Source organism: Labeo rohita, chromosome 7 (assembly GCF_022985175.1).
Source record: "Labeo rohita strain BAU-BD-2019 chromosome 7, IGBB_LRoh.1.0, whole genome shotgun sequence".
Taxonomy (NCBI): Eukaryota; Metazoa; Chordata; class Actinopteri; order Cypriniformes; family Cyprinidae; genus Labeo; species Labeo rohita.
In genome coordinates, this window is record NC_066875.1 from 32,692,684 (window position 1) to 32,696,310 (window position 3,627).

General features: G+C 37.3%; 1 protein-coding gene across 1 annotated transcript; it reads right to left on the reverse strand.

Moving 5' to 3' along the window:
- Positions 1–267: 267 nt before the first annotated feature.
- Positions 268–3,000, reverse strand: LOC127168501 (intelectin). Its single transcript, XM_051115423.1, has 8 exons — positions 2,919–3,000; positions 2,676–2,763; positions 2,262–2,396; positions 1,935–2,182; positions 1,688–1,846; positions 1,456–1,576; positions 981–1,084; positions 268–827 (listed from the first exon to the last, which is right to left on the reverse strand). Exons 2-8 carry the CDS (start codon positions 2,758–2,760, stop codon positions 675–677), a joined length of 1,005 nt encoding a protein of 334 aa, XP_050971380.1. The 5' UTR covers positions 2,761–2,763; positions 2,919–3,000; the 3' UTR covers positions 268–674.
- Positions 3,001–3,627: the final 627 nt, after the last annotated feature.

Below are 3,627 nucleotides of genomic sequence, written 5' to 3' on the forward strand. Positions count from 1 at the left end.
ATGGACCTATAATAAAAATACTGTCAAAAAGAAGGTTAGTGAAATATATTTTAAAATGATACACTATCAAAAAAAAAGGTTATAGACTACATTGTTTTATGAACTATCCTCCACAAGGGGAACACACTGAGATAACTGAATAACAGCTTGGAGGACTAGCAGGTCTTGAGATTATCAAGAAAACTGGAGATCAAATTTAAAGAGGTAACTGGATTTAGCAATCGTCGAGAACAGGATCATCAATTACAGACAGTGACTGCGAGTGTCTGCTCTATTTATGGAGCTGGTGATGAGGTCTGATGAGTGTCAGGTGCGTGTGATGGGAAATAAAGTCTAGAAATTAAAATAAGGTACATTTTGACTCTGATGACTGAACAGTATTGACAACCCACTGGTTTTATTTGAACATAATACATTTGTATCCACTTCTGAACAAAGAAAAAGAAAACCCATGGACATTGAGAGGTGTTAGATATAGACTAGAAGCTCAATAAATGGCTAATCTGATTGGTTGTTCTTTTAGTTACAATCACCATACACACTAATTACACACCAATATAAAAGATATATATTTTGTAAAGAAATATATTTCAGCAAATAAATGTGCATGTAACATTCAAGTGTTAATCAGTATAGAATATCTTGGAAAGAATGACAGGAAGCTGATCAGAGTTTCAGCGATAAAAGAGAAGCACAGCTGCTTCGGTCATCTCTTTGGAAGCACTCCAATCTGTATTAGTACCATAGCCATCCCAGTCGAAGCCCGTAAAATCCCCACACTGTCTAGGGGCAGCCTCAGGAAAGTGTCCACCTCCACCAATACAGAACTGCAACAACATGAGTACATTACTATCAACAAAACATACATATGTACTTGGTTTATTTCCGTTGTTAATGTATTATCAGTGCATTATGTGGTGATTAACAGAATGTGTCTATTGACATTGGTTCATATAATCCATCAAATTATTTTAACTCACATGTTCAGTGTCACAGCCGGTTGGTCTGACACCTGAGCAAAGAGCCATGGGTGCTTTTTCATTATTAAAGACTCTGAATGTGATGAATCCAGGCTCAAAAAAAGCTGAAAAAAAAACATGCACAGAAAATATCACAGATGATGTTCATGGTAGGTCTAAGCAAACATGACAAATGTGTGTGAAAATCAGTGAAAAACTGACAAATACACAATTTCCTGACTGTCAATAGACCTTAGTCAGCGTAGATGCCATATTAAATCAATACTGTTTTTTTCTAGTGAAAGTTTTTTTCTAGAAACACGTTTTAACAGCTGAACAGGGGAATGTTGTTAAACAACAGTGCAATGCATTAGAACGCATTATCGGCCTTTTCATTAAAAATTAAATATGGCACTACCCTGACTAAGGTCTATTAATGTAGCTACTTCCTTTAAAAATATTTGAAAAAATACTGGTTCAAGAGTTATTGCCATACCTCTTGCATGGGGACCATACAGTTTAGTGTTGAAATCCACATTTCCAGTGTCATACACTATTGGAATAGCAGGTCCATTATCAGCGAGGCATGCCCCGGCTCCAAACCTCACTGGGTATTTCTGGGAAAATGAAGATAAAAATTCAATGTTTGTGTAATTTCACAAAATGATCATCTTCAACAATATTTGTTTGAATGTTTCAAATTCAAATCTGGTGTCAGTTTTTCTGACCTTAAATAAATTGAAAAGATTTCCTCCATAGAGGGTTAGGAAGTGATTTTCAGTGTGGTATCGCAGGAGGGATGTAGCAGACCACTGTTCCAACTCATTATTATTAGGAACATGCCACACAGACACATCTTGTGCTGCAATATCATAGTATCCAGGATTCTGTGACAGAAAGGAAACAGTGTCTCAGTGTCCTTTATGTTGCTCCTATTTAACTTGGGTTGTAAAACCATAAATGTAATAAAAATACCTTATAATCATCACTTGTAGAGGCCTCTGCTGTTCCGAATGTGACTGTGTTTGCCCATGTCCCGTCACCATCAGGCCGGTTTGGGTCATTGCCCTGCTGACTAGACCAGCGATCACCAACAGTACACTTTCCATACATGTTGTTTTCATGAACACTGGCAACCAGTGTCCAGCCGCCGCCCGCAGTGGTCATATCACAGAACGTCTGGTAAAGGACTCCTCTTGATGAGTTCAGATAGTACAGGCCATCTGCATGAACAGAAGCATTCCTGAGTCACTTCAACGCAGTTGTTGCTTAAGATAAAATATTAACATAAAATAAGCGTACCGTCATAAACCTGATACTTTTCGTGCAGTTCCTTGCAGCTTCGAGCAGCATATTTAATTCTGCCCTGAAGTACTGCATCCTCAAGATTGGCTTTGGTATCACCGGTTTTGATATATGGTACGTCTTGTTGATCCACTACAATGTGAGACATAAAGACTTAGTAGAATATATTGTGATAAAAATGTAATTTTCAAGTCAAAACAAATTATTTTCAAATCCAAACAAATTGTGAATGAATGAATGAATGAATGAATGAATGGGATATGTATATAGCGCTTTATTGTATACTGCTGTACACCCTCAACCACCACCAGTGTACAGCATCCACTTGGATGATACGACAGCAGCCACAGTACAACGGCACCAGTGCGCTCACCACACACCAGCTAATAAATGACTACATTTATTACTTACAAATGATCACACTTGCAGCCTCACAGAGCCATAAATTCAGTGAGAGACTGAAAAGGATCCCTACAGACACTGGCATAAGAAACATAGCCTGCACACAAAAGAAGAAAAGTTCTTCACAATTACACTCAACACTGCAAAGATGAAATTAATGTTATTGGTTCCATGTTTCTGTGAAAGACTGCTTACTAAAAGTATGCTATATATGCTACTAAAAATTTCATTGTATGGAACAAGAACTCTTACGTTTGCTTCTGGTCTTGTGTTTCTCTCCTGTTGGCAAGTTGGTGAGCACTTTCAAAGCTTTTGGCTTCTGTCTAAGACTCAGCATACCTACTCACGATACTTATACTTACTCAGGATCGGAACAAGGAAAGTTACGGATATGCTATTTTGGCATAAGCGGAACGCAGAATGTGGAAAATTAAATATACTTGAGCGAAACCCAAAAGTGTGTTCAGTTTCGGGTTACGGAAAAGCGTAGTATTTCGGTGTTTATACTCAGGTAACGCATACTTTATTGTCCACGTTCCACTTAGTCTCATTCGACCATGGACAAATCCAGTCCATCCTGCCCACATTCCCTGTATAAGTTTTTTTTTTTTTTTTTTTTTTTTTTTTGAGGTTAGAGCCTTAAATTGAAGTAAATACCTTCATATATAAAACAGAACAAAAAAAATACTAATATGCAGTTAACAATGGTAATATTGCATATCACACAGAAATGCTAATTTTTACAGTTAAAGCACAGATTTTAAGAAAGGATACAGCAAAGAAAATTAATTAAGCTGTTAATAGGATAGTCCACATAAAAAATAAAATTGTCATCATTTACTCATGTTGTTGTTCCACACACACCACTAAGCATGTCGCTAGGAACTCAGGGACCTGTGCACTGAATTTGTTATGGGGCAGTCGTAAAACTACGTTCAGTGGTGGGTTATTTTGACCCAGC

Bases quoted from the DNA above. Each gene is read 5' to 3' on its own strand.
- LOC127168501 (XM_051115423.1), bottom strand. From the start codon at position 2,760: ATGTTTCTTATGCCAGTGTCTGTAGGGATCCTTTTCAGTCTCTCACTG. The intron at 1,085-1,455 runs GTATGGCAATAA...TTTTTTTTTCAG, and splicing joins GTATGGTCCCCATGCAAGAG to CTTTTTTTGAGCCTGGATTC. The intron at 828-980 runs GTGAGTTAAAAT...ATGTTGTTGCAG, and splicing joins CCGGCTGTGACACTGAACAT to TTCTGTATTGGTGGAGGTGG.